Source organism: Gekko japonicus, unplaced genomic scaffold, assembly GCF_001447785.1.
Source record: "Gekko japonicus isolate JY-2015 unplaced genomic scaffold, Gekko_japonicus_V1.1 scaffold428, whole genome shotgun sequence".
NCBI lineage: Eukaryota > Metazoa > Chordata > Lepidosauria > Squamata > Gekkonidae > Gekko > Gekko japonicus.
Window position 1 is genome coordinate 1,103,800 of NW_015165842.1, and position 22,492 is coordinate 1,126,291.

A 22,492-nucleotide genomic window follows, 5' to 3' on the forward strand; every position below is an offset into this window, starting at 1 on the left:
CTCCACTTTTCTGCATTATGCATTCATTGTTTGTCTTATTCATTTCTTCGGTTGTCAATAATATTTCTAAACTGATGACCTTCATCTTAACTGTTCCTTGCTTAAATCATTCATTTTAACTTTTCTGATGCTCTCTGTTTCTTCCTGGATGACTACTCGGTCAGCTTATGCTCTCCTGATCCATGCTACTCACTCTTCTCCAGTTTATTCTGATATTTTTCTGAAGCTTTCTTCTACCCTCTAAGATCAGAACAGTGATGTCTATTCTTTTCCACGAATTAGCTTATTTACTAATCTTACCAATTTAGTCTATAAAGTAACCCCCCCGTTTGATGGAAAAGTTCTTATTCACTCATCATTTCTTGTACTGACTACAGCATAATCTCATTATGAATATAGCATGGGTCTGGGTATAAGTAAAGTTGGGGGGGTGTCCACTGGGGAAACTGACTACATCGCCTCCCATTTAACCAACTCCTCTTCACAGACTGTGTGAAGACATGCAAGGCTCTGCACTTACCCAGTACCACTCAACCTGGTGCAATCGGGAGAAGCAAGCTGCATCTTTAGAGAAGCCAGCAGCCACCAAGCAAAAATAATGCAAATTAAGCAATAAAATGTCTCTGTAGCAGCAAATAAACTATAATACAATTATACCCAACGAGAAGACCAAGTCCAGTTCTGATCACCTCATCACAAAAATTTATATCAGAATGAGAAAATACACAAAATGGCATCTAGCATGATAAATGTCTGGAGTACCTTCACTATAAGGAACTACTGTATTTGGGGGCTTTCTTTTTAGAAACAAAAAGGACAAATAAAAAACAATGTGTGAGGGGGCATGTGAACGATGAAGGAAAGTTTTCTGCCTCACTATTAGAACCTTCATATGAAAAGAGTTTCCCTCTTTCCACTTACCAAGTGCTGGGGATGGCTGTCACCAGCTTAACCTGTTTGTGAGCTTCCCTAAAGCATTTGACTGTCCACTGTGAGACAGTGATAGGTTAACAAGAACTGTACTTTAGTCTGACCCAGAATGGCTTGTTCTTTAGAAGAGGGCATGACTGAATTAAATACAGAAGACTTCATCCACTTCGGAGAAAGAAATCATCTGCTGCAGCTCCGTTCTGAACTCCAATACAGCTTAAGGTAAGTATTCGTGCAGCTACTTTACAACATTTCTGAAAAACCCTAGCATGCACAGCATTAGCACTCCTATTCTTTAAGACAAAGTCATTTTGAAAAGCATTTTACATTTCTCCAAATTACCTAGAATACAGTCTCTCAGGAGGGACTTGGCATTCTGAATTTAAGCAGTTATTTAGAAGTAATTTCTACTGAAATGAATGGATCACTATGACCCCAAGTAAATATTTTAAAAATTAACTTAAGCGGATTCATGGAAGTTGCCAGGAAAAGGTACCAATCTTCATGTTAGTGATCAACAACTTTTAAATATTTCATCCAATGCTTCCTCTTGCAATCTTAACTAGAGAATACAGTCCAAAATGAACTGATGCTTTCCAGAGAAGTGTGACTGTGGAGCCATCCAATGCTTTGAGAACTCTGCTTTGAAAGTAGCTTGCAGGTGTTCTTTGCGAGAAAAAAACTGCAATATAACACTGTCACCGAGAGGTTTATGGTAATAACAAAACAAAACACCACCACTAATAGTATGAGAATGGTCAAGAAGCCCAGGAATAGGATTGCACATGACCTTCTTATCCTAGACTGGTAAAACCCAGAAGCTGCGCTGCACCGACAAAGCAAGCCTAAATATGATGTTACATCAGCACATGAATTGATGCAGTGGCAAAGGACGAGGCCCTGTGCCAGATACACAAGAGCACGAAAAGGGCAGGGAATGGGAGAAAAGGATCCCACCTGAGCTGTGCCAGTTATTTTAACATCACCACACTGTTTAATTTTAGTACAGACACTCAGGCAAACCACAAACAAAGGGCATGTTTACTTAGTGCAGTTACCCTTTTTATTTTCTCACATTGAAGTATGTGTGCAATGAACCAATTTGTTAAATGTTTTGCTAAAACAATACAGTCTTTGGGAAAATTAAAGACTCAAGAGCTGCTTTGCTGCCTTGCGTTTCTGTGCGTGGGGGTGGTGGAAACTGAGTGCCAGGACTCTGCTCTTACCTAGGCAGTGGGGCTGCGTTTGGGAAAATTAAACACTCAAGTGCTGCTTTGCTGCCTTGCGTTTCTGTGGGGTGCCAGAACTCTGCTCTTACCTAGGCAGTGGGGCTGCCTGGGCTTTTCAGCAGATTCATGCCCTCGTTGATCCTATACATCTCTTAGCCACCTACCATAAAACAATTTATTAATTTTACCAGGTAATGGCAGAAACCTGACACAACAGGACGACAGACACCTACAGATCAAGTGAGGCACTGTGACAGATAGTGAACGAGACTCTGCACTGAGCAAAGAGGAAAGCACTTGTACAATTCATGAGAACAGACAACGCCAGCAAACAAATATCTAACTCTTGCCTCAGAAACAGTCTTCAAAGCAGCTGAGAAGTGCCTTTTATTGAATAGGCCATTAATACCTTTGTCGTATTTTGGTGCCTGAGATTTATATGGCAGATGAATACATTCTCTCAGCCATCTACTTATGGAGGCAGCTTGGCATCTGAAGCTATCTTGCTTTTAAATGATGGGGTGGAGCGCCACAAAAAGTGACTCTTTCCTGGAGCTCTACTCCAAATAAAAATGCATATGGAGACCTGTGTAAGGCCAGAGGATGCCAATTCTTGCCTTAGGATGGTTGGGCTTTGCACAAAATTGACAGACTTCCTGAGATCTGTGAAACACTTTATACTGAAAGATGGGCTCTCTCATAAGTACCACCTCTTCTTGATGGATAAGACAAAGCTCCAACCTATGACGGTTGCCTAGCTAAGGTAAACTGAGAAACTGCAAAAGCTTGAAGAGAGCTTACTACTTGATAAGCAATGTGATCTCCATGAACAAAAACCATGAACACGACGAGGGATGAAGAATACCCTTAAAAACATTTAACATGAGGATGCTTTGACAATAGTAACTTCCTTACTTGGAGGCAAGAATGAGGCGAATGCAGATATCTGACTACAAAAGGCTTTAGGATACCCTGAGAAAGACCAACTTGTAGGAAAAATATTGTTTGTGAAGTCCAGAATCCCTGATTTGAAAACCCTCACAACATCCAGGGATTACATCTGGAAGACATAAACTTAATCTTCATGAGAATGTTCTCTACAGGGAAACTATGACTTCATTTGCTTCTCTGAAGAAAACTTCTGTCAACAGCATCAGTTGACAACATAAAATCCTGAGTAGCCCTTTGGTTCCCTTTCTTTTCAGGGACCATATGTGGCATCTTTCCTTTTGTCTGGACGTGTAGATGTGGGGGAAAGCTAGCAATCTGCTGTGTGGAAGACTATAAACTCTATAATACAACCTCTGGTGTTGTGTCTCCCACCTAGTAACCAGCTGATTATTTCAGTCAAATCTGCTGAAACAGGTGCAGTTACCACCTCACCAGCGTCTCCCTGGTATCAGTTACATTACTACCTGTTTGTCTCCCTGGGATGACCTGGAGAACTGAGCTAATAACTGAGAATTTGATCTAAAATTTGACTTGGTCCTAGGCCAGGCAGGTTTTCTATAGTCATTACAGCACAAGGCTAGTGCTTTCTGGGAGTAAAAGAACTGAACTCCATTTTTAAATTTATTTTTATTTATTTTACGATTTATACCCCGCCCTACCCCACTGGAGCAGGCTCAGGGCAGCTTACACGGGATAAAATTCACAATAACAAAGTTCATTTAAAAACAGTTCATTAAAACAATATAATGTTAAGGTGCTAGCTTTGTTGTTTGGTGTCATAATGATGGCATTACCGCGTGAGTGCACTCCATAGTTGTTTAAGTTCCAGCTCACTGATCTTCCTCAGGTGTAGTTGGCGCATCTAGGCTATTGATAACCGACCAGGCACCAGGCTCTACAGCCTGTTGCAGTTGTTAATAGTGGAGGCAGCTCCTAGTTGAAAGCCTGGTGGAAGAGCTCTGTCTTGCAGGCCCTGCGGAACTGTAAAAGGTCCCACAGGGCCCTGATATCTTCTGGGAGCTCATACCACCACCAGTATGGAGCTGTCACCGAGAAAGTTCTGGCCCTGGTTACAACTAGCCTGGCGTCCTTGGGACCTGGGAGGGCCAACTGATTTTGTGACCCAGACTGTAGTGCTCTCTGGGGTATATATGGGGTAAGTCAGACCCTGGCCATAAAGGGATATAAAGGTAAGAACCAGCACCTTGAAGCCAATCTAGTATGCTATCGGCAGCCAGTGCAATGCCTTCAGGGCACATTGGATGTGCTCCCTCGTGGGGAGACCCATCAATAGCCAAGCTGCTGCATTTTGCACTAGCTGCAGCTTCCGGATCTGCGACAAGGGCAGCCCCATGTAGAGAGCGTTACAGTAGTCTAATCTTGAGGTGACCATTGCACGGATCACTGTTGCTAAATCATTGTGTTCAAGGAAGGGAACCAACTGCCTGATCAGCTGAAGATGGTAAAAGGCCGACTTGGCAGTGGCTGCTACCTGGGCCTCCATTGTTAAGGAGGCATCCAGGAGCACTCCTAACCTCCAGCTCTGGCACCAATGGTGCCCCATCGAAGGTTGGGAGTGGGATCCCTACCCCCAGACCACCTTGACTCAAGCACAGGACCTCCGTCTTCATCCGATTCAATTTCAGTCAGCTTAGTCTGAGCCAACCAGCCACAGTTTGTAACGCCCAGTCCAGATCTTCCGGTCTGGAGCCAGACTGACCGCCCAACATCAGATAGAGCTGGGTGTCATCCGCATACTGGTGACATCCCAGCCCATGACTCCGGGCAATCTGGGCAAGGGGCGCATGTAGATGTTAAATAACATCGGGGAAAGCACTGTCCCTTGTAGCACTCCACACTCTAGTGGGTGCCTCTGGGAAAGCTGTTTCCCTAATGCCACCCTTTGTTCCCGACCATGGCAGAAGGAAGCAAGCCATTGCAAGGCAAGCCCCCGAACTCCTGCATTGGCGAGGCAGTGGACCAGTAACTGATGGTCGACCATGTCGAACGCAGCCGACAGGTCCAAAAACACCAGCACTGCCGAACCACCCCGATCCAGATACCTCTGGAGATCATCCGTGAGGGCAACCAGTGCTGTCTCCGTCCCATGGCCTGGGCGAAAGCTGGACTGGAAGGGATCTAAAATGGAAGAGTCATCCAAAAAGCTCTGTAGGTGGATTGCCACGGCCCTCTCTATAATTTTGCCCAAACAGGGCAAACTGGAAACCAGCCCATAGTTAGCTCACAGTTTTTTTGGACATCTTTCTTGCCTTTCATTGCAGGAAGGCATGGCTTTTTTGTATCTTTAGCCTCAACAAGTATGTCATTAAGTTTCAACAAGCATGTATTATTTTATAGGTCTAAAACTTATTACTTTAATGAGAAGAAGCTCCTCCTCTAAAAACAGCAACTTGTTTCTGGGGGTCTTGGGAACTCCTCATCTTAGACTTCGCCCTCTTCTAAGATCTGAATTCTCTGATTCTTCCTGGTTGAATTAGAACACAAAAGGCCACCATGGTGGGACAGGTCCAACTGGATGGCAGTTTGAAATCCTGTGCCTGTTGGATCTGGCTGATTCCCCAGGGTAGCAGCCTCTTATTCAGAATGATGAGGGAGTGTGCATGTGTGAAGGGGACAGAGATATAGAGGGCTGTATGTGGTTCTTTCTATCCAGCGACTGTCCTGCCTGGTCCTTATTGGCAATTTCTCTGCTATAAATTGCTTGAACCACTCTTGCCGCCCAGGTGGAACAAAAGAAGAGCCTTCCGCCACCCATAGAACAGCTGGAAGCATCTGGCTTCCTTTTTACTCACATCTGAGCTGGGAATCTTGTCTGCATGCCTGTCATCATCAGCAGCCAACTGCTCCCCCACCCAGTACAGGCTGCTGGGATGAGGCTGTGTTCTGGCATCGAAAGAGCACCTGCTCTGGAAGAACTGTGGCCTGTGGCTCACCCCAGAGCTCTGCTAGTTCCAAGTGACTGGCTGCACAGTTCTGCAGGGCCTTCCTGCTCCATGGTTTGGGAATATAAGCTCAATGCCCCCCTCTGATGAACGTGCAGCATCAGACACCATGCCTGTAAAGCTGCATCTTGTCAGTGCTGTTGCAACTGAGGTTAGAAACAAGTTGGTGCCAAAGCAGCAAAATGAAAGGTAAGAGCATTTTTCTCTCTAAGAATCTGGATGGGGAGAGAAGCAAAGGACTAGAAGAAAAGTAAGGGGGGGAAATGCACAGGGGAAAAAAAGGACTAGACTGAAACCAGACAGCTCTGCTGAACAACCTAAAAGGAGGTTTCAATCCTGTTCTCACACTGGAGGCAGGAAGAGAACTGAAGGTGCAGGGCCAACAAGTTGGTGCCAAAGCAGCGAAATGAAAGGTAAGAGATGGGGAGAGAATGCAAAGGACTAGAAAAAAAGTAAGGGGGGAAATGCACAGGGGAAAAAAAAAGGAATAGACTGAAACCAGACAGCTCTGCTGAACAACCTAAAAGGAGGTTTCAATCCTGTTCTCACACTGGAGGCAGGAAGAGAACTGAAGGTGCAGGGCACTCCCTAGTGGTAGAGATGGAAACTGCAATTTACTTCCTGCCTCCAGGAATGATGGGAAAGGGAATTCTCAATTGTCAGGAAGCCTTCCCCCCCTCAAGTGAGGATGGCTTACTTTCTCCTACTGTCTTTATGCTTCTTGATTCAAAAGATAATGTCTACTGCAGACAAAAATTCACAACTGTGTTTTGCCCTGCATGGGTCTCATCATGCATGTCTAGGGTTGGAGCTATGAAGGAGCAGTGTTCAAGTCAATGCCCCTCCCTTCCAGATGAAACAGTTGTTGCAGCTGAATGGAGGTCCTTAAGTTCTAATCTTTGCTCATTCTTGATGTTTTTCTTGGGGGGGGGTGTCACTCCTCATTATTTTGCCACGGAAAAGCAAAGGGACACAAGGTCAATTACTATGCCAGGAGCAACTATTCATGAATATTTTGACCATACTGGAAATAGAGTTTGTGTAGGTGCTTCATGGTGTAGGTGCAATATGTAATGTAGCTGTTATTCCTGTGCTTATGTTACTATAACCTTATGAGTAAGCTGAAATAATGCTTCTGACTAAGCATATAATCTTGCCTAGCTTGGACTGAACCCTCAAGGCTTCAAATTCATTAGGTTAATTTTCTGTTCAGACAACATGTGTACACACAAACAATTATACCTCCAGGACTCAGCCAGAAAAAAAAGGTTATGTTCTTTGAGTCTTAATCACATTCATGCTAATTCTTAAAAAGTTTTTTTGGGAGACCTACCACATGTTCCGCACCCATCTAAGGTTCAAATGACAGGGCCTTCTCAGTAGTGACACATAAATTATGCAACTTCATCCCCAGGGAAATTCCCTCCGTCCCAACACTACAGTGACCTTTAGATGCCAAACAGTTTTATTCCAAAGGTGTTTTGCATTAGCTACACTTTCTGGTGCAAACGTTTTTGATTCAGTTGCATCACAAGTTCACGGTCTGCAAAAAAGGGACACCATGGGAAAATGGTAATTTCTAATTTCACAAGTTCTTACGCCTTGCCCTTGTTTGGTATTTGCTGGATGTGATTCTGGATGGCAGGAGTGGCATTACAAAGTGAAAACCCACAGATCAGCAGAGATACTAGGAGAGACTAGGGCTTCCCAAGCATGATCTAAATGACATCCTGAATGCTGGAACCCACTCCAGCCTCCAGACAGCAAAAAAGAAAAACAAATAACCCGCATTTTACATTATTGGGCAACTCCTATTTCATCACATATGCTGCAAAGAGTACCAACTGAATGAAGTAAGCATGCAAGTCAAGCTATGGTGAGACTTAAAGGTAGTACCACTACTTAACTCTTGGGAACAGTTATGGCAACCAGTACAAAAATTTACCTTTAAAAACACCACCTGAGTCTGCCTTACACTGACTTTATGAGTTGCAGATGATAATGTTAAATGATCGAACAAATCAGGACAGTAAACTTTAATACCACCATGGTTTACATCTAATCAGTATTAATTTGCTGTAACTGAACATTATGTCTGAAGAGTGTCATAACTTAGTTCAGTCTTCCACTGAATTTCTGTAAAATTGAGCTAACAATGAATTTAACTCAGAATTCCAAAACAATCAAATCAGGAATAGCTAAAATTCAACAAATTCACACTCTTTTCCAACCAGTAAGTGATGTTAAACTGGGTTACTTCAGTATTTACAAACTTTATAACCTGTGAAATTTATGAAAAAGCATACAACTGAACTAGAATTCTCAATGTAAACATCTGAATTGCAACCATTGCCAACAGCTGGCACTGCAAGTGGTACAGCTTATATAAAATTTTTGATTAACTCTTATTTAAGAAACATGCACTAATAAGCAACGAGATTAAGCAGATTTACCTGCAAGGACTCCATCAGAGCAAGAAATTAACATTTAAAGCCCTTGCCAGATTCAAGTAATATTTGCCTTGTCTGAACAGGGAAGAGAGTAAACTTTGCATTTCTATAAAAAAACCCAAACTGTTTAAAAAGCAAAAAGGAAAGTTAATGGGGATCTTTACAAACTATTCAAGTTTTCCCCAATATTTCATTCATTTCCTTCTGGTCATTTCTTCATGGCTAAATTCCACAGGATTCAAATCTAAATGCATGCCATCCCTTTTGTTGTTTTGCTCCTTTGAGTTCCATCTGAGGAGTGCAGAAATAGAAACACAGCCCCGGTGGTTTAAAAACTTTGACAACATTTGGTTGAAGTCTTTGTACTTGCTTAAGCACCCCTCAAGCGGTCCATCAATAAATTTATTTCTTTCCTCATCCAGTTTAACTAGATCTATAAATGTACAGATCCTTTTAATAGTGCCAATGTCCTGGAAGGGTTTTTAAACACCTTTCTTCTATACATACAAATCACATTCTCTTGTCTAAGAAGAATCAAACAAAGCCACTGTCATCACTACACAATAACAAAGCCATTACTCTAATTACAGTTCCCGAATGAGATGTACAGGCTGTAGCAACACCCACTGCCTGCAAGGACACTCCTGCAAAGTCATTCCTATCCCAAGGAAGCCAGAGGAAGAATTCCTACAATTAGTTTTTTCCTCTTAGTGGTAGTCTAATATCACAATTCACAATATGCACCACAGTGCATCCAACTGCAAAGCTTCTGGAAAACCCAAACAAAAGGAACGTCACAGGATGACGTCAGCCTATATACAGTTGTATGGTCGCAGCACATAAGCAATCGCATTCCTGTACCGTGTCCCTGAAAGCTTTCAGCAAATGCATTCAAGCGACTACAGAAGCTTCTCTCGCAGCAATAAGCCACCCATCTGCCATCAACAAGTTAAAGACAAAAAAGCCATAGCTGTGGAAAGCGTTGCCAATTAAACAGCTGTACAGTATAAAAACGGAGAACTTCGATCTAGCCCTGATTCAGGAATTATTGGACCCCTTACTGGAAGTCAAGGAAATGAATTTAAAAGGAATATCTGAGAGAAGGGATATCAAGTCAGTTTTACTCTAATATTGGAGGACAGTAGAAAACAGTTAATTATTCAAAGGTTGCCTACATCAGAGCTTTTTACAGACTCACTGCGCTGAGTCTAATACTACGACTGAATGCAACCTCCAACGTCCTCAAAAGAATGGGTAAGTTTATACCTTTGATTTGTTTTACCATTTGCCGCTGATCTTCCTTACTTCAGAAATACTAAATCAGCTATCAATACCTTTTAAAAATCCTCAGTCTTTTGTTTTAAATGTAAAAAGCTGAAACATTTTAATGCATGTCATGATCTGCAGCAATCTTTCTCCTTTATGTTGTCAGCATACATCATCTGATAAGACTATCCTATTTTGTTGTTTCCCTGAATTATATTCTGCAGGCTTACATTTCAAGTGGCCATTAGGGGCTCCTATGCTGGCGGCAATATATGCAATGAGTATTGTTTTTAAAATGCTGCCTGCCTTGGGCACGGCTTGTCCGCCAAAATGCCGTTGTGAGAAGCTGCTCTTTTACTGTGACTCTCAGGGGTTTCACTCAGTGCCAAACGCCACTGACAAGGGCTGTCTAGGGTTGTCATTGAGGCACAATTTTATTATGGAACTTGAAGGGGATCAGTTTGCAAGCTTCAGTCAACTTACTTGGCTCCATTTAGATCATAATCAAATTGACACAGTAAGAGAAGATGCTTTTCAAGGACTGTATAAACTCAAGGAGTTAATTTTAAGTTCAAACAAAATCTCTTATTTGCCAAACGCAACTTTTAGCCAACTGCTTAACCTGCAACATTTGGACCTCTCTTTCAATCAGTTGTCTGCTTTGCACCCCGAGCTGTTCTATGGCCTTCGCAAACTGCAAACCTTGAGTTTACGTTCCAATTCCCTGAGGACTATGCCAGTCCGCCTCTTTTCAGACTGCCGTAGTTTGGATTTCTTGGATTTGAGCACAAATCGCTTGCGAAGTTTGGCACGCAATGGATTTGCAGGATTAATCAAACTGAGGGAGCTTCACCTAGAGCACAACCAGCTGACAAAGATTAACTTTGCTCATTTCCTACGGCTAAGCAATCTGCACATGCTCTTCTTGCAGGGGAATAAAATTAGCAACTTGACGTGCGGGATGGAATGGACCTGGGGCACCTTAGAAAAGATAGATTTGACTGGAAATGAGATCAAAGCCATTGACATGACAGTTTTTGAAACAATGCCTAACCTTAAAGTACTCCTAATGGATAACAACAAGCTAACCACCCTGGACTCCAAGGTTTTATATTCACTTACAGACTTAACTACCGTGGGCCTCTCCAACAATCCTTGGGAATGCAGCCCCAAAATATGTTCATTAGCCACATGGCTGAGTGGCTTCCAAGGTCGGTGGGAGCACTCCATACTTTGTCATAGTCCAAACCACACCCAGGGAGAGGATATTCTAGATGCAGTTTATGGTTTTCAGCTTTGCTGGAATTTATCGAGTGTTGTTACGTCCGCTGCTACAAGTTACAGAGCTCCAACGACTGAATACACAAAAAGAATAAGCTCCTCAAATTTCCATGTGGGAGACAAAGAAATTTCAACCACTACGGGCATAGCCATTACCACAGAAGAACAGTTACCTGAACCAAACAATGCCATCTTCACCCAGCAGGTAATTACCGGAACAATGGCTTTATTATTTTCTTTCTTTTTTATCATTTTTGTAGTGTTCATCTCCAGGAAATGCTGCCCCCCCACATTAAGAAAAATTAGGCAGTGCTCAATGATTCAAAGCCACAGGCAACTGCGATCTCAAACACGACTACATATGTCAAACATGTCAGACCAAGGACCATATAATGAGTATGAACCCACCCATGAAGGACCCTTCATCATCATTAATGGCTATGGACAGTGCAAATGTCAGCAGCTGCCATATAAAGAATGTGAAGTGTAATATCTACAGGTAATGAGAAAAAAAAACAGATGCTAAATTTTAAATTGCAGGGACCCTATACACAAATCTGATTTTTACAAATGTTGACAAAGCCTAGAATTTTTTCCAGACTACTTGATTGTTTTGAGTGATGCAGTATATTCTTTTAATAAACCCATAATATGTTCAGTGTTAAAGAAGCAATGTTTGCATTAAAATTTACCATTCCTGATGTTTGGAAGTCTAAATATGCTGAGCCCAAAATATGTAAGCTGCTTCATGTTATGTAATTGTATGTATAAAGACTTTATTCTCAGACCTCCAGGCTTAAATTCATAGCAGTCTGCAGAAGAGGACTTAGGTGTTATGTATAGGACCCAGTGATGGAAGGACAATTTACCAGCTACAGTGCATCAGTTATGACCCCCAATGTTTCAGTTGACTCAAGATTTATTTGTAGAAAGTTTAACGGGATTTTTGTTTGCTTTTCATAAGTTCTCAGATTTACGATCTTCAATGGAAAGGTGCTGGAGTGGAATTTTTCAGTATAATGAAGCATGGAAAAAGATTTCCTAGCTCCATACTGAGAGTTTAGCTTACCTTAATGTATTCTAGATTCAAAAATGTAGCTGTTGATATTTCTGAATAAACCAGGATTTATACTCCTTGCTTTCAAAAATCAACCTTGTTCTGGAGATACGTATAGAATACAGTCTGGTCCAAAAGATATTAAGTGCTTTCAGCTTATCAGGTCTGCTTTGACGTTAATAGGATATGTTTCAGACTAACATACACTCAAATTTAAAAACTCCAAACAGTGAGAAGTTGAACAAAATTGTAAGCACAGCTAACCACCCCCCCGGGCTGCTAGGCAATTAATGGAGACCAGAGAACTATTTTGTGAACTCCTGGTTTCTCTGGAGACCAGAATTAGCCCTTGCAGTACAAACTCATGCCCCATTGTGAAATCTCAATCCTGGAAGATGTCTATACTATCCTGAATCTGTTTATTCAGAAGAGAGGATTCAGAGGGAACAAAAGAGTCCCATTAAACTGCAAGTAAACCTTTCTGAAATAGAATATGCTGGGAGCTATACTTTGCGAAGAGTAAGGATCTTTTAAAATTCAAAGGTGGATTTCAAAGCAGATAGCTTTTGAGGAATGCTGTTTTACTTGCCATTTACAGAATGTTAATAAACATCAGTTAAGGCAGCATATAATGACTGGAAAACAAAAATGGTTAATTTCTGAACAAAAATAACTTAGATTGTGTTGTGGAATTATATTTACATTATACAGATGCACACTAATGCCTACTACATGGGGGGAAGAAAGCATTTAATGCAACTGCTCAAAATCATGATAACCAAAGCTATAAAATTAGGGAGAAAATGTACATATGTAGATTTTCAAATATCATGCCAAGTTGAGATGCGACAAACATTTACAAGTATATGCTGAGGGAAAGAAACCTTGGTGCTTGGATACTGTAAGTCAGTATAGTGTTAATTGTGTGTTGTACTATGCTGCAAAATTTTCAAGCTAATTATTATTGGCTCAAAAATTCATTTTTACATATGTAACCTCTCTTAGTGACATACTTGGATAAATATTGCAATGCTTTAACATGAATGAGTAGTTTGGAGACGTGCCGATAAGTAAAAGCCCATCACTCATAAGCTCCACTTTTCATACTGGGCACTATCTTAACATAAGACAATGGTCCCCAACAGAATTATTTTTCTATTGCTGTTAAGTCACTGAACTGTTTGCTGTTTGAGTGAAACCAGTTGGATCTCTCATGTAGTAAGCCATTATTCTTAGCCATATACAGTATTTTCTATGCATCTGGATAAGGGGAATTCTTTGCATCTAACACACTACATTCACCAAGAAGCCACAGTTTGACTAACGTTAATTTTAATGACTATGTACATAGGCTACCTTTGGTAGTTTATTCAATTTCAGAAAGATTAAATATTCTCCACAATAAACTCTTGTGAATTTCTATGGTCCAGCTTCTCCCCTCCCCACCACATGCAGATACTTTGTCATGTCTTGCTGAGCATGAGAGGCCGCATATAACTATACGAATGCATATGCAGGTAGACAGATGTGTATACACCACGACAAAATGCTCAGCAGGATCAAAGTTCAAAGCAAAGTACTTCCCACTCTCCTATGGTTAACAGATTCACGCAGTCCTACCAGGCTGAATGGCGACCAGTCAGTTCTCTGCAATTCAGGGTAAACTGGAAAAACACCAATCCCTAGTTTAAAGCCTTCAGAGCAATTTGCAAAACATGACCATTGATTCCTCACATTTTGTATCCTGTAGGATATTCCCAAATAAATACTGGTCAACACTGTATCATTAGTTTTTCCCCACACGGCTGTAATGAGCACTTACACCTGTATATGGGAGGCATCCCCGTATCTTACTGGATATCTCTGGTATGTAATGGTTTGCAGTCCTAAATTAGATTCAGGCAGAAAACCACAAATTTTGGCTTGGCTTACTCATTACTCATAATATGCAGCCATCACCAGTCACAACCTCAGAATGGCTTTCCTTCCGTTGCTCTCCCCCCCCCCCCCCCCCCCGTAGTCGAGCAGCAAGGAGATCTTTGCAAAAGGTGTGCAGAACACCAATACTTGCATTGGCTGGAAGACAGGACGACTTATGGAACTCTTGATGTAGTTTGGCACGCTCTTATCCTCCAGCAATTCTCAGTATCCAAGTATAATCCTAATGTCTGTCTGCAATGTCAAGCAACCTCCTTTCCCTCTAAACTCCTACCTGCAGCCAGTTAGGAAACAACCTCCTCTGACATTTATTTCTGTGCTCATGCCAGCTTGCGATACATAGATTTGTCTTTTACACAGACACCTACATTGCTTAAGTAGCCATAGCTATAAGACATTTGGCTGCTTTTAACAAAATTTATACTATTCCATATGACTTCTTGCCCATTCAAAGAACGGGTCAGTAGTATCCATCTTGAGCATAATTACGTGACTTGCATGCTAAATCACAGCCACCAAAAGAAAGTTCAGTTATTGTGCTGTACACTGCACAGCAAACACACTAAGAATAGCTCATCTAGCAGTTTATAACTGTTACAATTCTAAGTTTTAGTTTCTTTTATTTGTCCCTCATGGAAGAGGAAAGTATTCCCTTTTATGCCATACTGCTGTTGAAATGAGTTTCCATTCACACCAGTAGTAGTGGAGATGCCAAGAGTATCATGTTAGTCAACAGAAGGAATACTATAAGGGCTAATTTAAACATGCATGTGCACTTGTTAGCTATAGCATTATTACTTGCATTTTTGAATGAGCCCTCACAGATATCACCTGATGGCAAATCCTTTACATGCAGACAAGGTATCAATATACATTTGGCCAAGACTAACCAAATGGGATGTTATTGCTCAACAATGCATCACACTGACAACACTGATAAGTTATCCAGGGTGTGGTGTGCATACAAGAGCCACAGAACTCCTTGCAACTTGAGCCCCACCCACCTCTCAAAGCACTGCCAGTAACCCATAGTTCCTGCCTCAGGTAGAACAGGACTTTTGTTAGGAACCACCAAGTAAAAACACCAAGAGAACAAGTTCAGCACTTCAACACTTTCTACATTTGGTATTTAAGGCTATTTCTTACACAGTTGATACAGAATGCAGCATGTCAGCTTTTTATTCCTGAAACTGCCCAACAAATCCCTAATCAAATGAATTACTATCATTAGTTAAGAAAGCCAGAGTCCCTGCAAGCAAGCTCCAGAACTAAATCTGTTTCTTGGACATGGGACTAACAAGACTATGAGGTTGAATATGTTCAAACTTTATAATTCTTTGCACTGTAAGCGCAGATACATGGAGTTTGCTTTTGATTAGAGCAGTGTGTTGGAACAATACTGAATACTTTGGAATTATACTGATATACTGCAGTAATCACTGTTCTAGCAAATACTATTCTAGAGGGTTATAAAAGTTTAGGCGAGTTCTCATTATCCAACATAATACAAATTCATGCCCACCAAGACTGGCAAAATAGCCACATGCATGATGTAAACTTCTGAACATCTGTCTCTTGTACTTCCAGTTCAACATTCTGTGATAACGAGAACATTTTTCTGGAACTTTTCCACACATGCTGAGAATTATTAACAGACATTCCAAATGACTTGTGTTAGTAATGTTTCAAGATGCATTTTCTGGTGGAGGAGAAAGATTCATAAGTACAGTGTAAAAAACATTAAAATGTGCATATTGTAAAATAGAAGTTGCCTTTTTTTTGGTGCCCTTTCAAACAAGAGAAACATTCTTCAAAACAGTTGTCAGGACAACTCTCTTGTACTTACTCCTGTCATACAGGCTACCTAGGAAGGTCTCCTTGAAGCATAACCAAGTCATTTTATTATACAAATCAGTATGGTATCTTCAATTATATTTCAGTGAAATGCTACCAATTAGCAAGTTCTTGATGGACACTGCTGTATACTCGTGTACTATTTCTGCACTCAAGAAAAGGACACGCAGAGCAAACATCTGTAACATCAGATTCTCTTACATTTCAGAGACTGAACAGTCCCAGGCATATAAACGATTAAATTAAAAGGATGGGCCAACAGTGTGTAGCGGAAGAATGCTTTCAATCTCTACAAAAATGTTTTTAGCCAAAGTGTCTTCTTATTGGAGGGGAGTTGCCAAAATTAGAAGCCAAGATGAAAGCAACTTCCTTTTTCTACCTAATAATAGTTATTCCTCCAAAACCGAACTGTTTTGATGAATTCTAATCACATCAAAAGATTACTGACCAATACTAGAGGAAGAGGGATAAAACTGCTCTAGTAACTGAGGTGAGAGATGTTTCTGTTAATTGTAGCCTGCACTCAGGGAGTACATGAACAATTCGGTGAGGCTTTTCTTTAGAAAATAAGCATATTTAGGACTATAGCTTAATGTCTTTAACTCAGGAACACCACAAAATCAAGTAGTAAGAAGCTTTATGGAATCCAGTGAAGATGGTGTATTTCTTTCCAACTTGTAGGAAAATATATTTGACATTTTGTTGTTAAACAGAGGGATTTTTACAGAATTCATGTGGTTACAAATTTCAGCAGAAAGACAGACAACAGCCATTGTGATGAACCTGACCTATGCTGGCCTTGATTGCTATAGTGAGTGTGAGATTAGCTTCCTCTTTAAGATTACAGTACACTTTTGGGAAACAGCCAGCAACAAGGGATGGATGATTTCCCCCCCCAGGAGTGTTGTTGTTGTTGTTTTTTTTAAAAAAACCTGACTTGTGAAGATTCTAGCTATAATTTTCTCTCTTTAAAATAACTTGGCTTAAAATGTGAACTGAATGTAAACAATTCCTTACAACTAAAAACTTAAAATTATGACCCTTTTATGAAAAGTCTGCTTAGAAAACACTGACTTTGTATAACACAATGGTTCCATGCATTTATATTACCATTTGATACATTGGGCCAGAAACTAGCAAATCACTATTCATATAACGCACTAATTCACTTGGTGACTTCTTACTCCTGTTTTATGCTTAAGAACTACCTAATCTCTGCAGTTGGGTCAGTACTTTATAAGTATTTAATGAAGTGGACATTTACTTCCCATCTCATGGCAAACGGTATCACCAAATACTGCTGATATCACTTGTTACTGGTTTAGATTATCTGCTTTCGAGGAATGGAACAAGGCAGTTCTATGACAAAGGAGGACCACTTTCCGAAAATAGTAAATAGTAGATTTAAGAAAGCTTAATATACCTTTAATGTTGTATGAAGAGACTATTTTAAGAGACTATTTTAATACAACAATTTAAGGCTGTAACAAAAATTAGTATGTACTTTTATTCGTGAAGTGTCTAAGTAATGGAAAACTTTGATTTCAGTCATAATTTAAATCACAATCCATTGCTGCAAAAAAATGTCATCCCAACATACATGTGTCATCTAGCCAGCAAAACATTCACTGCTTTCTACTCTACCAACAGCTACCCACTCACCTTCAAAAGCCCTTACAAATGATTAAATGTTTTTTTTTAATTTTAAGACCAGCCTTTGAAAAGTAGGAGATATTCCTTGCATGACCACTAATTTTTTCCATGACCAATATGCTAATTCAACTTACGAATGCTGGGCTTTTCTGATTAGCTTTTCAAAATGCAAGGCATAAATTAGTTATTACCACAAAAGAGTGGGTTGCCTGGCTTGGACTACTAAAAAGGACTCCAGTTGCCTAGGAGATTTCTTGACAATCTCTTGTGGACTAGGTACAAATACTTCTGTTATAGGATGGATTGTGCTCTTATCTCTTTCACAGCCAACAGCCTCTCTACTAGGCACTAGGTCCTACCTTTATCAATGATCTTCTAGAATATACGCAGTTGAAGCATGTGTGTTACTCCATTTGGCCATCATGGCATACAACGTTTTCTTTAGCTATATATTTTTTTAAAAAATTGGACTCCAAGATAACCCATTTCCTAACAAAATGTATGACCAGTCGCACCCTGAACAGTTTCAGGATTTCAACTTCTGAATACGTCTATATGCGGAAACATTGCTCAGTTACATGATTCTAATTATATTACAATTACATGATTGTGATGATTGGTAAAGAGACTGCTTGATTTTACAGGAAAATATGAGACACACCCAGGAGGGCAAACAAAAACCTTGTGTACCCATTTGGAATGGTGGCAAATTAAGCTATGTTGTATTTGTATCACCTGTTCACACTGAATTCCCAATCATAACTACCTGACAGAAAAAAGCAAGTAATATAACATCATTATAAAGTATAAACCTGAAACAAAGCCTAAACTTGTAACTCAAGTAACTGAAGCTGGAACAGCTTTCTGAATGCAGCTCCCCACACTGTTAAGAAAGCTGGTCCTAAAATCAGGTGGGACTTTAGGGGTAGCCTCTTATAGTTCAGACAGAAAAGGAAACCTGATGTGCATACCATACATCTCCACTCAAGACAAATATGCTGATACTAGTCACATATTTGCTATAACTATCCTCTTAAGGCTCCTTTCCCCCACTGTCTCCCCAATACTCTAAAAAGTATTGGGGCAGAATCTTCTGCTTTACTTTCAAATGTCTTCCAAACTCTAAATGTATAAATGAAATTTCAGTTGTTTTATATGCTTTAACCACACTAGACTACTGAGCACAGAATGAACTCTGTACTATAGGATTATTTTTTTTCTTGACAGCATCTTTTCAGAATTAATGCCCAGAACCTACCATAGTATCCAAAACTTTCCCTCCTCACTGCAGTCTTAATAATCTCTTATTCCCCAGACCCACCCACCCAGTCCTGTTTCCCAACTCCAGACCCCTACTACCAGGAACACAGCATAGTGCTAATAATATTCTCCCATTCACCAAAAATTTATAATGAGCCTAGCTGAATTTTTTAGCTGGGCAAACAGCAGGTCCTATTGGAATCAAAAATTTTCTTTCTTGTAAGGAAAGAGAAAGCACAACTGGATTGCCTAGTCACTTGGAGGCAGCTCTTCACATGTACAACTAGGTAAAGCCCCCCCCCCCTTTTCTGCATCCCCTGAAACTCTTGAGAAGGCCTAAATATGGAAGAATGAAAGTGATAACTATTTAGCTTTGGGGTGCTGCTGCATATGTGCTATTATTTTCAAACATACAAGGAAAAAAGTTGTTATAGGCAGAACATACTCCTGGAATAGATTTCTGAAGAAGTTAAAGCCTGTTGATCTAGTAAGCCCCATTTAGGGGGAGATCAGTGATCTCATATAATGGTTAAGACCTTCTTAGAGTCAGAATATGTATTAGCCTACCACAGCAGGATTTAGGTCCTAGAAACTGAAATTTTATTGAGTGCATGTCATTAGTCCAACACTAAGGACAAACCCTAGACCACATCTGCATTGCAGGTTAACTTGCTTCTATATTAGAAGTGCACTGAGCATCAGCATCTACTGGGCTATGAACTGGTGAGACAATGAGCATTTGTGGAGCCCTAGGTTTTCTTATTTTCTGGATGGAGGAAAAGAAAGAAAGCTAGAGAGTACAAGAAATTGATGTTTTGGGAACACTGCCCCCTTAACATATGCTTCAAGACAGCACTTCCATGGGGTTTCAATGGATTAAAAAGATCCAAGCTTATTACAGTCACGTTCCGAGGATACTCATTTCTCAAGGAGTTTAATACACAGTTCTGTACTGCTGTTCTAAACTAAGCATAAGCACTATGAAATGAAGCACCACCACATGATAGCAATTCTACAATAAACCTTCCCTACCCATGTAAAAAATTTACGATTTAACTAGCAATCAACCTTGCTTGGAAGCCAGCTCTTCTTCATCCAAGAGAGATCTGGGTCTCTCGACAATGCTTCCCATGGTCCAAATGTTACATGGCAAATTATTTTTGAAATTGACTATGATCTGGTCTGACATGCAAAGTAAGTCAATTTTATGGGACATGATCATGCCTAGAACAGCCTTTTGGAGTCTGGCCATTCCATTGTTAAACTCAGCGCTGATTACAAATGTCTGAGTGTTTGACAAAATCATTTTAGATAGGGAATTAACACAAATACCTCTGGGTAGTATCAGATGCTTGACAAGTAAAAAAATTGTGCCACATTCACACAACATCTAACATGAATTTGCTAGTGATTTACCAGCTGGTATTTTAAGATAGGTATTATGCTTTGTTATGGAAACCTTGCACCATTTTCTTGAATGTGATTTTATTGTGTGAGGGGGGTTGTGGTTTTTTTTGGGTGAGACATATGAATACCTGAAAATTTTATTCACCCAAGACTCATTACAGGAGACCAAAAGGTAAACAAGTTATCCATTAATCACTGGCCAGGCTCTAGAAACAGCTGTACAGGCCATACAGATCCTGGCTTATAGTGATAGGGAAAATATTAATACAATAGTTCAAGACTGCCTCAGGAATCATTGTGAATACAGAATTTCTGTGAAGAGCCTTTAAAAGAAGCCAGTTCCTGTGATGTCAGTGTTTGCAGTGTTTCATATTTATAGTGAACTACTACCAACTATAGACTGTAAGCTCCATGGGGCAGGGAGGGGACTTTTTGTTCCGGTGACTCTTTTTAAAATACCCAATTCCCAAGGGTGGCCCTACCATGCAGATATAACAATCCGCACAATGAGGCCACCCAGGGCTGGGATACACGAAAAAACTGAGGAAGGTTAATATCCCCTTGGCCTCAGTACCCAGTGACGTTATACAAAAACCTGGCTGATATCTTGGGTTGCTTAACAACTCAAGATGCCATACAAAAAAAAAAAAAGGTAGGGACTGGTCAGGGTGGGGGGAGAGAAGAGACAAGTCAATGGACAGACTGGTAAATTGGAAACATGCCAACAGTTAGGGGGCACAAAAGTCTCTAGAGCAGTAGTTTGGGGCTGAAAGCATAGCCTGAAGACTGGAGTTCACTCGGCCAGCTACATACCATAATGCAGGGCCAAGGGAAGAATAACAGGATTTCTCTTCCCCCATGAGGAACTGTGGGTTCCCCTTTCTAAAGATTCTTTGTGGAGACCATTTTTATTCTCCACCATTTAACAACTAGCCATTTACTTCTAAACTGAACTTCCTAAATAATAGTCTTGCAGCACCTTAAATCTGAAAGGCAGAATTATTTGGGAGTTACCCATAAGCCACTACTGAGTCCAAGTCTGATGGGATTCATATGGTAATTTGATACTAACAGCAGCTTCTTGCTAGAGCCTCCCTTTTAAAAATTGTTCTGCTTAAGTACTGCAACCTTTAAGTATGTTATTGTTCACAGAAGCTGAAGTGCTTTCCCACTGTTTTCTGAGCATCTCCATTTCTAATAAGCCTTCTTTCAGGTTTATGTACACTATTCAGGTTCATCCTACTTCACCAATTCATCAACAGCTGGGAGTGGTCCCTACCTACTGAGAGCCATTTACTCTTGACTAGATCTCATTAATTTGTACTCTGCAATGCAGCATACCTAGGTCCTGGAAACCAGGGATTCTGAGCTCTTTGTAATAACCTCTTCTCCTAACCCCCAACCATCTGACAAAGAGGGCTCTGGCTTACTAAAGATTATGCCAAAATGAATTTACCTTCAAGGCACTGCAAGACTTATTTTGGCTAACTAGGCTCTTCCAAGGAATCTGCACTTCGTGTTTAGTTATTGTCCCATAATAGTGTCTACTCTCTTACACTATGAATGCCAACTTCCTTTGGTGAGATGAAGCACCACCTTTGGTGAGAAACTGTGGTGAAAGCATTTTGAAAACCAGTTTAACAATTGCCTTTATGTACTTGAGAATGAAATTGTGCTTGGACTTCTCTGAAAGCCTGCTGGTTCTTCCTCAGCAACATCTATAACAGTGCATTTGACAACTCTAGTGTTAGTAGTGTTTTCTACCCCTTTACCCAAGATTGCAATTAGACAACTCAATAATTTCCTGGAGCTCTCCACCTCCCTACAATCCAGTTTTAAAACGGATTCCTAGTGGCCTGCCTCACGGCCTTTCAATAAGAAGCTAAGCAATACTTCAGTTAAAATACATTTTATGTATTATTTTATTTAAAGCATTTTTATGCCACATTTCCTTCCAACTAGAAGTTGATTTGTTCCTTTTAGAATTTTGCTTCTAAAGTTTCATCGTTTGCCATCACCTCTACCTGATGTTGTTTATCAAAGCATCCCCAACCAACAAGTGCTATTTCAACTGTTTTCTTTCAGTATCTCTTCAACAAGGGTTATCTAACAGGCCTCCTTGCCCTTCTGCTTATTATTTATTTCTATCTCAGCAATTTTCTCCTTAAGTTGGTTCTCTAACTGCATTAACTGCCAAGGAATGAGTGCTCCTTTTTCATTTGAGGAAGACTTCCATTTTCTTTTTAAGGGAAG

At 40.5% G+C, this 22,492-nt stretch overlaps 2 protein-coding genes across 2 annotated transcripts in view; one reads left to right on the forward strand and one right to left on the reverse strand.

The window, feature by feature from the left end:
* CTNNA1 (catenin alpha 1) overlaps positions 1–22,492 on the reverse strand; it is an 80,270-nt gene that overhangs the window by 40,019 nt on the left and 17,759 nt on the right.
* Positions 10,046–11,573, forward strand: LRRTM2 (leucine rich repeat transmembrane neuronal 2). Its single transcript, XM_015411002.1, has 2 exons — positions 10,046–11,275; positions 11,448–11,573. Exons 1-2 carry the CDS (start codon positions 10,046–10,048, stop codon positions 11,571–11,573), a joined length of 1,356 nt encoding a protein of 451 aa, XP_015266488.1.

Coding starts and splice junctions, on each gene's coding strand:
- LRRTM2 (XM_015411002.1), top strand. CDS start 10,046: ATGCTGGCGGCAATATATGCAATGAGTATTGTTTTTAAAATGCTGCCT. Junction 11,276..11,447: donor ATGCCATCTTCACCCAGCAG/GTAATTACCGGA, acceptor CAAACATGTCAG/ACCAAGGACCATATAATGAG.